General features: G+C 41.0%; 1 protein-coding gene across 1 annotated transcript in view; it reads left to right on the forward strand.

Moving 5' to 3' along the window:
* Positions 1 to 12,814, forward strand: part of galnt16 (UDP-N-acetyl-alpha-D-galactosamine:polypeptide N-acetylgalactosaminyltransferase 16) — a 52,935-nt gene that overhangs the window by 2,968 nt on the left and 37,153 nt on the right. Inside the window, exon 2 of the mRNA XM_069193369.1 lies at positions 10,387 to 10,568. Coding sequence (XP_069049470.1) covers positions 10,387 to 10,568 — 182 coding nt within the window. The remainder of the gene's footprint in view (positions 1 to 10,386; positions 10,569 to 12,814) is intronic.

A 12,814-nucleotide genomic window follows, 5' to 3' on the forward strand; every position in this document is an offset into this window, starting at 1 on the left:
TCTGTCTGAAGACATGAGCTATAGCAGTCTTTGACAAAACCTTCAGGACTGCAGCCATACAATTTTCCCTCCTAAAACCTATAACAGCTGGAGATCAATAACTAGTTGTCATTTGTATTGCAAATTCATATTGGTGTGGTGCTATATCTGTATTTACTTTTAAGGAGCAGTTTGTAGACTCAGAATTAATGTCAAAATACTGACTGCCTACATAACAAGAAAGTAACAGTGTCTCAAAGCACTGTTGCATGTAGTTTTGACTGAAACTCTCAGGTTCACAGCTGTTGTTTTCATAAAGTACTGTTGACTTTTGTTGAGTTCAAATATATATATACAATATACAATCACAATTGTTTCTTAATCTTTGTTGGGTTTTGTAAAGGAAACATACATTAAAATAAACACTTTGCCTTGCTCACATAATTAAGCTTAATTAAATAGTGAGAAAATTCAAACCTGTAAATTCTTTTACATGAAAAGCTGCATTTTTGCATTTTTTGTTTAGCCATTGTCCAAAAAATAGGACTTACTGTATGTCAGTATGACTGTATTACCACATTCTGTAAATATCTCATAAACTCCTGTTTTATTCAGGTAACTGACTCAAATCTACCAGGTTTAGAAGAACTATGAGTACTGCCTAAAAGATTCAAGGCATTATTCATTGCCCACCAAATTACTATTCAGCGGTCAGAGGTTTGATAGAGCAATGCATTAAATAAAACAAATTATTTTCATTGGTAAGCACAATTAATAATAAATTTAGCTGTGCAATGCAATAAGTTGTCGGTTTTCCTAAAGCAACTGGAAGTTAGTGTTTAACTTTAAAAACTTTATAGGTGATGGGATGATTTTCGGTAAAGTTTTCTTTCTCTCCGAGATTAAAGACCACTTAATGCGACAGAAAAAGCACAAAAAATGACTACGTTCTTTACAGAGGTTTCAGGTAACCAAATAGGAACTAGAGGTCAAGATTATATTGAAAGAGTATGTGGGCCCTAGAAGCAAGATTCAAGATAAGTGTTATATACTTCAGATTTATTGTATATTTTAGCTCCTGTCCTGCGTCAGGTAAATACAATGTTAGTCATAGTTGATCAACATAAGACATACTGTAGTGTTATTAATTAAATACAGTACCTAGTTTTTAGCCATCCTCAACAGAATCCTGTACACTGTACACTTTGACATAATTTCAGGCAGTGTGCAATATGAAGCTGTTTTCTTTCACAGACCTCAACAAATGTTTAGCACTCTGTTGTATACTCAAACCCAGCCATTGCTGAATCTGACACCAGGCAGGGATTTAGCAGAAACCACTGCTCTTGACTTATATCCAGGGTTATGTTTTCCATGGCCCAGTGCATTTGAGTCAGCTTCTTAGCAATGTAGGGATGCTTGTATTGGATACTGGCATGGGATTATGGTCTCATTACCATAATCAACTTTGTGCCCTTTGGACATTAGCAGCTGTGTAGTGCTGACCCCTGAGGGGTCAGGGGTGTTAGATGACGGTGCCAGAGGAGGTAGGTGGAAGGATGCCTTATGCCTAAGGGATTACTGCAGCAGCATCCATGTAGTTTGTGAGCTATTGAAGCATTTTCTCCATGTCTAATGAAGCTCATTCAGTACATTACAGTGACATAGTCTCCCCAAAACATTGTTAATCCCAAATCCCTCCATGACAGGAGGCCAATGAAGTGGAACTTCACAGCTGTTGGGAAGGGGCGCTGCATGATCTGGGGCTCGAAGGTGGCTGAGCGACAATAATACAATCCCAGCATTGCCTAATTCAGAATTGTGGGGTTGCATGTGTACGCTTAAATTAGGAATTGGATCGATGTGTGTGAGAGTGTATTTAGCCACAGTCACCAAGCTGTTGGCTTTACAGTATCTCTGCATTGCAGCAGAAAAAGAAAACTCGGCCCTTTGAGATCTACATACGGGTTTCCTTCCATTTTGATCTTTGCAGGGATTTTTTGCGTCGTTCAGCAAGAGTGTTTGTGGTCACTGATGAGGTCCAGTGTTATGAATAACTCCAGTGATCACATCCTTTTAACACACAGCTGCCATCTCCTACTGTAGATAAGCAGTATACCTGCACATGCTGTAAACAGACCTGTGCTAAGCTAAGCAGAAGTTCTGTCTTTACCATTGAGTGGTTTGGAGCATAGGTACATCACCATGGTGACTGACAAGGGAGGGCAGCTAATTCTTTTCTGATTATAACATATTGGTGCTGTAATCAAATTATCAAGCTTAATGAAATATCAGGCTGACAGGGCAGAACTGTTTTGTTTAGAAGATTACAAGGGAAGCTGATTCAAGTATTCAACATCCCATGATTCAGTCTAAGACGATCCCACAGACGTCTACAGAATTAACAAAACCACATGATGTATAAGAGATCTGTAAAAAGTAGCAGAAAGTGTATTTCGATCTGAGAAGGGGAGGCACGTCTTTACACAAAGGGTAGTGGGAGCAGTGGCATCCCCGCTGCTATTATGTACACTGGCTTCTTTCGGGAAATGCTAAATGAGATGGGTCAATTAGTCATGTCATTTGCCAAACCGCTTTATACCATACGGTGTCGTGGAAAGCCAGAGCCTACCCAGCAACCAAAGGGCGCAAAGCAGGATACACCCTGGATGGGATGTCAGTCCATCACAGGGCAAGTGCAAGCCAATCATACATGGGGACAATTTGGAGGCCACAGTAAAGACTGAGGGGGGAATTAGGCCCGGACAACTCTTATCGAGAAATGCTCGGAGATCTTTAATGACCACTGAGAGTCAGGACCTCGGTTTACATCTCATCCAAAAGACAGGGGTCAATTAGTGACTAAGCAAAAATTAAACCAAGCTGGACGGGCTGAGGTGACTCCTCTCATTGGAGCCATTCTTACGTAATATACAGATTGAGAATTAAGGAAAGAGAGAAAATTTGGACTCGCAGTATGTCGCAGTTAAAGTTTAAGTATGTTTTCCCCATTTTTATGTGATGTCTAACACATTAAAGGGGCTATGTTCAAAAATTCCATTCAATTAATAATGTTCTATCTGTGTGTCTTGATATTGGCTAAAGTGTTTAAATAGTGCCAGATGTAATTTTTAGCAATTGAGAATACAGTATTGGGACTTCAGAGGACATCTGTTTATCAGTGATATACTGTACACTGACATTGACTTTCTTTTAATAACTTCTTATTGAAGAGCGTATGGATTGCAACAGCTGTCGTTCTGCTGGAATTAGCACAGCTGTATTATATGAACCCTAAGGCCAACTTTTGCGTAGCCATGGCGACTACGTTGATCCCTGGTGGTCCTTCCTCAAGCACTTGGCTTTGTTTCCAAGCATTTCTGTTTTCGCATGAGTTCAGTTCACAAGCTGAATTTCCAGTTCTTTCTTAGATTCTGGTTATCCAGAAGCTCATGCTGGTTGTGCATCATCTTTATGGAGCCTGAGAACTAGTGGTTGAGTTGACATGAACTCTAGAGCATGCACAGAAAGACGTTGGGTAGGGTACATGGAGAGGACTGGCCTTAGTTACACAAGGCAGCCTTGAAAGTCAATGGAGCTGTAAATCACTACAGATTTCCTCTGAACTAATAATACTCTATTCTCACTTGCTAAAAATACATCTGGCAGTATTCAAATATTTTAGCCAATATTAAGACACATAGATAGTACATTATTAATTCAATTGATTTTTTTCATTAAAACTAATAAAATCATTGACACATTTCCTTTAGAGAAACAAGCTATTTAAACTACTGTATGTACCTCATTGTTTCAAAAGCAAAGTACCATAAGTAAAATTGTAGGTTTCAAAGTGACTTATTTTCTTTTTTTTTGTGATCTCCCTGTCTCGTTCTAACTTCCAGGCCTGAGTGAGGTTTGTCAGAGCACAGGGACCCCAGATGTGACCCAGGCAGGGGAGTCCCTGATCTGTGTTTGTGTTTAACAGAGACCACCCCTCCACCCTGCGCAGAAAGACCTGTAGACCTGCTGCAATATTCTAGTTTCCTTGGCAACCTAAATATAAAATTTAAGCTGTTGACAAAGTAGGAATGTCCCTTTTTTCTGTTATGTTTCTATTATAGACTTATTATTGTTCTTGCATGGTTCTCCTATAGGATTTTGGCACTAGTTGTTTTTCTAAAGTTTAAAATCCCTAATGGAACATTTGGCCTTTTCACACGGACATATTTATTTTTAGTTTCTTTCCTAAATACCCCAATATTTTTTTTTGGTCTAAACCTCCAGTGATTTTTTTTCATGAATGTTTTCCAGCAAGCACGTATCATTTTGTAGTGCTGCTCGTACTTATTACTGATGCTTTGAAACAGTGTTGTGTGTTTGTGAAGCCTTTTGGTTTTCAAAAATTGAGCATGATACAGAAAGTAATAAAATGACTTATGACACCAGATCACAGGTACAGTATATCCAAACAAATTGATAAAATAAAAAAAACAATCTTGATCACAAATTATGTTGTGAAACTCAGTTACTTTTCTGTGAATGGTCTAGTGATTGAGAATTACAGTAGGCAATTGTGTAATAAACAATAATTTATTAGACAGAGCTTAAAACATAACACTCAAAACATCTACTTAAAAATCACAGTTGAAAGCTTTGTGCTTTTATTAATAAAAACAAGCAAGTCATGTACCATCAGAATGATTGCATAATTTATGAAATAACCTATAAGACTAGGGGGATATTTGCATGATACATTAGCTTTGCTAAAAGAGGTTGTCAGAGCTCAGACACTTCCACACTGATTGATGCCAAGGAAATACTCACTTGAAGCAATCAGTCATGTGTTTAAAATAATGATGCTTTCCAGTTCAAATATGTTCGAAGTGGTGCCACAGGGGGTTGATAGTTATTCATCTTGATTACTACTTTTCTTCGTCCACTGTAATAATAGTGGGCCGTAGTTTTTAAGGAACAAGCAGGGTTCTTTTGCTGCAAAATTACTTCCTTTCCCACTCTTTTAAATGTCTAGTCTTGGTTCAGCGAATAATTGCAGCAGGCATTTTAACGGATTGATTTTAAATGTGGCTTTGCATATCCTATTTAAAATTCAATTATACTGGGGGGTTTACTGTGTAATAAAGAAACGTATCATAGCCTGTTTAACGTATTCAACTGAACCATGACCCGACACGATGGAATATACTTATTTCTGAGTACATGGATAGGGGAAACACATTGTCACATATTCCAACATATTATAACCACATATTCCAGTTGACAGATCCATATTTTAGGCACAACTGCCCCTCAGTCCAGAGCTCCTCCTGGTTTTCCATGGCATTAAGCAGGCAGAGATAACAAGACTCCCCGTCTCCTCCCCGGTTGGGAGACAAGCCCATCAAGGAGTCCAACCCTAAAAAAATTGCTGGACCCTCTCAGACAGCTGGATGCACTGCAGCAATCAGGGTAAAGTACCTTAGGTAAAACAGCAGTGTTTACTGTGGGGAGTCAAACCCACACCCCACTCGTAAATCCATCGCCTTACCCCCTATGCTGTGTCTCCCCCTCAATATTCCAGTACATGAATTTAAATATTCAAAAATTATCTTTACTTTTCCATTCATGTTTATTAAGATGAGTGTGAAACAAGCAAACGGTCAGCTGCCTGTTCCTTAATCTTGCAGGAGTATGTTCAGTGCAGGTAAGGTTTGCATCTGTGGCTATGTATCGATGCTGTTTTCTGCTGAGGGATGTTAGGGGCAGCAGGGGTATAATCACTTACCTCTCTTTGGTTTTGTAGCCTCGCTTTAATTTCTGTGTCCACCTCATCACTTGACAATTCAGTGTCCTACATCGTGCGAATATGGAGTCTTGGGAAAACACTTCTGGAATAGAGTACTGGATCCTTTTCTGAAGGACAGAGGACAGACAGAAAATAGCTTGGGGTATAAGATGCAGGTGGAGGAGAGAACGTGGAAGGAGGAGATGGAATGTTTCAAATACAAGGAAATATTTTTTGTGAAAAATGTAAGTTTATGCCAGTAATTTTCTTTTTGCATTAGTCATTTACAACAGTCAGAACAAAGAAATTACACATAACAGTCTAGAAAAAGGTTCTACTTCCTATCCTTTGTCATAAAAAATACATTATCAGCGTGTTACCTAAATTTACCTTCCAAGGACAAAAACAAGAAAACTTACCTATCCCAGGCAGTATACGAATTGTAAGAATATTTGTTTTCAATGGTAGAACTAAAATGTCTTAAAGCATAACCATATAATATTCTGATCCCTGGAGGAACAGGTCTTGTCTAATTTAATTGTTATTGTTTCATAGACTAAGCTGTGGTAAGCCTGCCGTCTTTTAACAGGATTTCTTGAACTCTATCTTACGTAGGTTTTGTTGTTGTGTACACTTTTAATATTAGTAATCTTTCAGCCAGTTTAAGTTGTTTCACAACTCAGAAGTCCAGGATTGTGGGTTCCAAAGTCAGAGGTGAGTGAAGACAATCTTAGTATCAAGCGCCAGAAACACAATCCGGAAGGCCAAGGTCAGAAAACAGGCCAAAATCCAGTAGTCGGGCAAGTAGTCCAGGAAAAATTCCACAAAGGCTGGAGCAAAAAGCTAAAAACAATTTGTCAACAATACTAAGCACAGCTTGAACAAAGAGCAAGGTTTAAATAGGTTTGGGGAGGGTAGGCGTGGCAGGGTAGGGACACTGGTCAAGCAGGGATTGGCTATTGCCGTCTGCTTGAGCGGTGCCTCTGCCGCACAGATAAAGTAGGCACTAGAGGTTGAGGTGCCCTCTGGTGGGTGCTGGGACTGTAACACAGTTAGGGTATGATAATACCTGTTGATGATATTAGTCTGAGAAGAGTAGGAGCAATGAAATGTTTGAAGTCTGATTTCTTTTTATTTCAATGGGAGTAAGTTTACATTTTATATTACGTATATTTTAGAAAGTAAATATTTTTATTTTACTGAGCTGATTTGTTTTGGAAGTTCTTGTACATTTAGCTTGCAGGAAACCAACTGACATTGTGCTCTCCACTGTGATTTTTAATTCTGGATTGATTTTGGATACACATACTTTATTACTTTTCTTACATACTGTAGTGTTAGCTTAGTAGAATGTCAAAAATCTTTATGATGAAGACTCTGCCTTCCACACATTGCAGAAAGCAGTAGCATGTTGGAACAGGCTAGCAGGGACCAGAAATGACACGAAATGAAAAATGAAAAAGAAACAAAAAGCAAAAAGAAAGGTGTACTGCTGTGCATGTGCACCTCCAGGCTGGGCTTACCCTATTTAACGGGGTCCAGTCTGGAAGAGCAGGGTGCGTTAGACCAAAAGGAAACAAGAAGTGTGTGGAAAAAGGTGTGCCTGCCCCGGTGAAGATAGGTGACGGGACAGGCAAAAAGAAAAAGAAAAGAAAAAGGAAAAAGAAAAACAATGCCTTAAGCAGGTACAATCCCTCAGTAACAGTCTGTGTAAAAACTCCCCCTTCCGGGGTGTGGCCCTGCTTGTCCCTTCAGGGGGTGTCCAGTGTGCCTTTATAGGACCTGCCCAGCTGGGCCTCATCTTCTAGGAGCCGGGACAGATGGGACTACAAGGGGGGGGCGTCGCCTTTCCTCCAGGGCTCCACCTCCACACTGGCCACACCCCCGCGTAACGCCACACGTTAACCATGGGAAAATGCAGCAGAATTGTTCATTTTTCCCCCAACACATCTGCTTACGGTATTATATACCAGGGGGTCTATTAAATGTGTGCCTGTTTCAGCAATGTGCAAGGCCAAGTCCAGCACAAAATAGAACAGAATCCAGCAGTGTTGTGTAGCCATGTTGTGTCAGGTACAGTATTCACTGCCTCTTGGTCAAGGTGGCTGTTACATTTTACAGTTTAATATAATCAAGCTCTATTAACAGCAGTTCATTGTCCATCTGCTTCTTTCTGTAATATTTGCCCATCAGTTTTATTGAGAAATTAGTTTTCTGCCTCTGCTGGTCATGTAGCTATCTGTCACTGCATTTCCAGAAAACTCAACTTGCAGAAACTTTGGAAATGAAACACTAAAGCTTGCATAACCTTAGAGGATTATTTTTTTGATACAACAATGAGAAGGCTGAAGCAAACCTTACTCGGCTATAAAAAGCATATTAAAACTCAGTTGAAGTGCTACAGCCCAAACTGTCACTTCTGGGTAGCGGGTGCTTTTGCTGTAGGTTTTGCTAAAGGTGGTGTAAGCTCCCACCAGTGTGAGTTTTGACATTGATTTGTATTCTAATCTTCACAGCCATCCCATTCAGATTAGAGAGGTGTCCTGTTTTTTCATTGAATAAGATTTCCATGCTGTTCTTGTACTTTGGAAAATGGAGAGAGGGGTTAATTATTGAATTCACACATTATCGTGAGTCTGTGTTCCCTTGTCATATTGTACCATTGGACAAGACCGAAAATATGCTGTGAAAAGCCAAGTTTCTCATGGAGGAAAGTACGGAGGAAGCCTCCAAACTTCCAAATTTCCTTCTCTGCCACTACTTTGGGGATTTAGCAGGGACATGAAGCTCAGCCAGAGGTATTGCTTTAACCCAGTACGGTGTCTTTGAAATGGAAACTGAGATAATGCCCAGAACTTAATCACGAGCTATTTCCTTCTCTGGGTACCTCATTAATAACAGGAGTGAAGTACACTTTGTGTGTGTTGGAGCGCCTCTGGCAGGAGATGGCCAATCCTGTTTTAACAAGACCTCCACAGGCTAAGACCAGGCATAGTCTGCAAGAGAGACTTGTAAGAGACTTGGGCTTGTAATCTATACAAGAGTGGCTCTTCTTTTTCATCCTTGATGGATTCTACCCTTCCAGGATCGCATTCAAGGAATAGAAAAAGAACTACTGTACAGCATGTCCTATGAGGGGAACATTCACTGTCTGGAAACCGAACTGTCACAACAATTTAAGCCGTTTTCAATATTTAATCTTTCGTTTTGCTTTCTTCTAGAAAGCAAAATGCGCATGATACTCTTAAAGAATTTATCAAGACCTCATTGAAAAAGCAAACATTTCCCATCCCTGTTTTTTAGTTTAGCACGATATCCTCGCTCAGTTATTTTGAACACAAAAGAACCCTGGACCGAGAAAAATCAGGAATGTGATCCCACACCAGGAGGCCGGTCTCTGATGGGCATCTGCCCAGCTATGCCAACCTAGATGGATTTCGAAGGATTAGGCACCAGGCTCCAACATTTACAGTCTTTCAGTTTGAGGGGCTGAGATTATCCTCTTATTTCCAGAACTCAGAAACAGCAGCTCTAATTAAACAGCAGGTGTATTCATAAGCGTTACTGATTTTTTAATTTGCTCTTGTTTCATTTTGTTTGAATCTTGGAATTTAGTTCTAGCACAGATGCTGTTCATATTGGACTTTCAGGGCCTGTGGTTACCAGAGAGTGGCCAGTGGACTGACTACTCTTGTCACTTCAATTTTGGGTCCTCGATTGCAGGCCACATCTTCCTGTACAGTACAGTTGAGGAAGATTGCTTTCCTTTGTGCAGCCATTCACAAGCTTGTGGATGCTTTCATAATAAAAACAATGGAAAGACATTCTTCGTTGAAACCAGAATGTCTGTGATGGCAGTTCCAACTGGTGGTGCAGGAAAGGCTTTGATTCTGAAGGCTGTGTTTTCTCCCTTCATTGTTTAATTCAGAACATCAAGTTGCTGTTCACTTCCCAAAACTGTCCTCAATGTGTCTGCTGTCACTGATTCTGGTAAAATAGACTGCTACCCCCATCTCCCCTCCCCCACTCTTGGGTTGTCCTATATAAAGCAAGTATCCGTTTTCTCTGTCTTGCTCTCAGATTTTCAGCTGTAATACAAGGCTGCTATCTGTGTTCTCAGGCTCTCTGTTTCTACCCTGGTGTGATACAGTCATCCTAGCACTGACCCTCTCAGCTCTCCCTCTGCGCCCCTCTCTCTGCTACAGGATCCCTCTCGCACTCTACATTCTAGTGTGGAATTCTAGAGTTTCATGCTCTCTGCAGACTCGGATAAAGGGTAACTAAACAAGCTGAAGTATTACGGGAAGAGGTCTTAACTCAGAACTGGGCCAGGTTAATGGGAAGTTTGTGGCTTCAAGTCCCAGGTATGGGTTTGGCTGTTGTAGCTTTGAGAAAGGTACAGTGTGCAACTTGCTTAGGTACAGTATAAATGTAAGTTGCTTTGGATAAAGGTGTCAGTCAAGTAAAGGAAGATGGAGAAAACATTCTCTCTCAAATATTAAAGATCTTCGACACCCTCAGTGCTCATAGTGCTCATCGCGAGTGGTTTATTTTTTCTGAAGCGGTTTCAGTGGCGCCCACCCGACGACGCGCTAGCTGATGCCCTTGCTTTGTGCCCACAGGTGACGCAGGCCCCGCGGGCGGAGCGGGCCGGCAGGCAAGGGAGCCATTTCGATGAGAAGGCCTACCTGTCTGGCAAGCAGCTGAAGGCAGGAGAGGACCCGTACCGCGAGCACGCCTTCAACCAGCAGGAGAGCGACCGGCTGAGCAGCGAGCGAGCCATCCGCGACACGCGCCATTACAGGTGGGCAGCACGCACACTCGCACACCCTGTACTGGGCAACCCTTGGCACGGGTGAGCTAATGTCCAGTTAGTATCTTCCAATCTTTTACTTGGTTTCTGACCACCAGGCATCAGTTTGAAAAGAGAAGACTTTGTTAAAAAGAACTGTAAAATACCATTTCCAGCACCTTTTGGAAAGTTTTAGTCTCTGGGTATTTAATTATCAATCCCTCCTGTGGAGGAGAGTGACAGTGAGTTACACAAAACGAGTACAGGAAAGTTTTCACCCTCGCAAGCAAATTTTGTTCGTGCTCTTCTTGATGTCGGACATTTGTCAAGTGTCGGGAGTTAGATTTTCTACCCACAGAATCTGGATTGTAGGAATCGCATGTGGTGTTTTTAAATTCCACCAGCTTTCAGACGTTCTAGCATTGGCTTCTAACAGCCTGTCAACCAACATTAACATTTCGCTTAAAACCCAAGAAGTAGTAGGCTTTTCGCTGTCTGCGATGCTGTTAAAGTACTATTTTGCTAGTGAAGCTGAACAGACACACTAGCTCTGCCCACTGCGGACATCGCAGAGATTGCTGTAGAACCATTACCGTCACCTTTAAAAATAGCACGCTGTTGAATTTCCTATTGATCCTGCAGCCTGCTTTACACAAAGGCTATTTTAAGTGCTGAATTAATCTGTGCACCCATTGAATTCATCTGTCCAAAATACTGCAGCTCTGCAACTGTGTGGCTTTCTGATAAAAACATGACTCAAGACTTAATTGTGCTTTCATAGCAAATGCAGGGACAGTGCAGTGTTTCCTCATGGGCTGTGGCTAAGTGCATCAGTAATTAGTCAGATCATATAGGAAGAGACTGTTAAGATTGTGCTACTCCCCAGGAGCCTCAGATGTACAGATTCCCCACAGCACTTTTTAATGATATAATCTCAGATTCTGTCAAACCTAAGGGCGGTGCTGTTAGGAACTGACTTCAACTTTTCAGTTTTGTCATACACTTATAGGGCTTCTAGGAAATTAGGGGCTCCAGAGCAAAGTTCCAGGGATTGGTGGTTTTAATCAAAGAAACAGGAATCTTGTTTTTCGCTCCAGCGCTCTTGTCTCAAATGTGCTCTGCAGTCTTTTACTAAATTGCTGTAACTAGGCAACCTGGAACAGCAATAAGCAAAAATCTGCTACTGAACTTCGCTTAATAATCACCAATACAGCGTTTTTGTTTCAGATCTTTGTGTGAAACAACAGCATAGTGCAGGAGGTGTAAAAAACTTAATTAAGTTTAATGGTGGTTCTATAAAGTGATCTCTGCCCAGATAGAGAAATAACGAGTTAAAAAGTGTACTCGAGTGATAAATAAATTGATTGTCAAGATTTTCCATCTTTTGGCTGATTGTTATTAGCAGTCTCCAAAGATGAAGCCTCTTTCAGATACGGTTTTAAATTTAATTTTCAGATTACTTCAAAAACACTTCTACATAAAACAAATTCTTAGTTTGGTATAATGGTCCTGTTATACTTGTGTGATCTGCAATTTCAGAAACTGTTGAACCCTGGGAAAAGACATTAGAGACAATACCTTGAGCTTGGTTGGGATTGTGGTTTGTCTCTCCCTACATATAGGTATAGTCTCAGCAAAGATGAAACCCTCACAAGCAAGATGCAGGCTTTTCTGTCCATGTCAGTGAGCATTTGTAAAGATCAAAATGTGCTCTCGTGGCTAACCACACGTACAGCATTGTAGTTCAGTTGTGGATGAATTCAGGGGATTTTGCAGATACACGTGCAGTGCAGTGCGAAGCAGACAAAGACAACGAGAAACCGTACAAGCACATCTGCACCGCACTCCTCGCAGGTACGTAGAGTGCAAAAAGCTGTGCAAAAAGCTGCAGTTAAGCACACTTGGCACAAACTCTGACAATATGAATCATTCGGCTCTGGAAATCCATCCCGAGCTCCATCGAAGTGTCACATCAGTCAAGGCATAAAGAGTTCTTTTGCAGTGATGAATAGGTCCTCCTGTTTTTGATTAGACTGTTTTTTTTAAATACTTTTCTGTTTCCGAATGTGCAATCAGGTGTGTTGTTACACAAGCTGGTTTCAGCCGACCAATAAGAACCTCTCTGCACTGTAATTCCTTTCCTCCTGGTTAGCACTGAGTGTGCCGGCCCCAAGCCCCAAGCCAATCCCACTTCGATTATCTTGCCACTGTTCCATGCAATCTGCTGTGCCTTGTGGTCGATCTTTTGTATGGGGTGA

Source organism: Lepisosteus oculatus, chromosome 8 (genome assembly GCF_040954835.1).
Source record: "Lepisosteus oculatus isolate fLepOcu1 chromosome 8, fLepOcu1.hap2, whole genome shotgun sequence".
NCBI lineage: Eukaryota > Metazoa > Chordata > Actinopteri > Semionotiformes > Lepisosteidae > Lepisosteus > Lepisosteus oculatus.